General features: G+C 68.7%; 1 protein-coding gene across 1 annotated transcript in view; it reads right to left on the bottom strand.

Annotated features, from left to right (window-relative positions):
- Nucleotides 1-692: 692 nt before the first annotated feature.
- Nucleotides 693-1,057, bottom strand: part of EMIHUDRAFT_467145 (hypothetical protein) — a gene marked incomplete at both ends in the record, with an annotated part of 15,452 nt that continues 15,087 nt past the window's right edge. The window contains one exon of the mRNA XM_005789024.1: nucleotides 693-911. Coding sequence (XP_005789081.1) covers nucleotides 693-911 — 219 coding nt within the window. The remainder of the gene's footprint in view (nucleotides 912-1,057) is intronic.

The following is a 1,057-nucleotide window of genomic DNA, read 5'->3' as shown; positions in this document are numbered from 1 at the left end:
ACTCGACGGCGCACTCCCGCCACAATCCGGCGGCGGCGACGGCGGCTCGGGCGCGCGCATCCGCGCATCGCTGCTGCCTTCGATGAGCGTGCCCTCCGACCTGCGCAACTCGGACCTGCTGAGCTCGCTGCTGCCTGCCGGGGCAGAGGCGGACGCGTGGCACCCCTCCTCCGGCCGCGTGCGGGCCCGGGGGCGGGCGCGCGGCTTGGGTGGGGCGGGCCCCGGCTCGTGGTCGATAGACAGCTGCGCGAGCGCGGTGAGCGCGGTGAGCAGCACCCTGTCGGAGGAGGCGGAGGACGAGCTCCACGTCGCCATCGGGGCTGTGACCCCGGGGCGGAGGGGATGCGGGGCGGCACTCGGAATCGAGGCGAACCAGCTACGATAGCGATCGATTATAAGAGCAGCATGCCACTGAGTCGGCTGTTTTCCTAATCACACTCTTACTATACTGTGTAGCACCGTGCGATGCGTTGTTTGGCGGGGTCGTTTTAAACGAAAACCACACGCGGGCAGAGAGAGCACACGGCGCCGCGCTCAACGGCCAACGCACACACGCGTGAGGGGATGTCTCATCTGTCGAGTGTCCTCTGGGTCCATATAGACAATACACTGTGCATGTGCATGTGCATGTGCATGTTCGAAACTGTGTGGCGCTGGCCACGACCCCCTAGGCCGTGCCCAGCCGAGCGCGATCAAGCCCGCGCCTGCTGCCACTCCCGGATCATCCGGCGCAGCGTGTGGTTTGGGAAGAGCCCCGTGTTTTCGAGCGCCTCGCCCGTCATCGGGCTCGTCGACTTGGTCGCGAGCCAGCGCTCGATCGCCGACCGCTCGTACGAATGCCCGTCCGCCGCCATCACCGGGTCGCTCATGAGCTCGGTCGTGATTGGGCAGATGAAGTCGGCCGGCGGCTCCTCCTCCCTCGGAGCCGGCGCCTCTGCGGCCGAGGACGGCCCTTGCGCCTCCGCCGCCCGCCTCCCCTCCTCCAGCCTCGCGCTCTCCTCAAGCGCCGCCGCAGCTCCGCCTCCTCCGCCGCCGCCTTGGGCTCTGCGACGGCCCA

The sequence above is a fragment of the Emiliania huxleyi genome, assembly GCF_000372725.1.
Source record: "Emiliania huxleyi CCMP1516 chromosome Unknown EMIHUscaffold_130, whole genome shotgun sequence".
In the NCBI taxonomy this organism is placed as follows: Eukaryota; Haptophyta; order Isochrysidales; family Noelaerhabdaceae; genus Emiliania; species Emiliania huxleyi.
The sequence above is the reverse complement of the archived record's forward strand: the minus strand, read 5'-3'. Positions and strand labels throughout refer to the sequence as shown.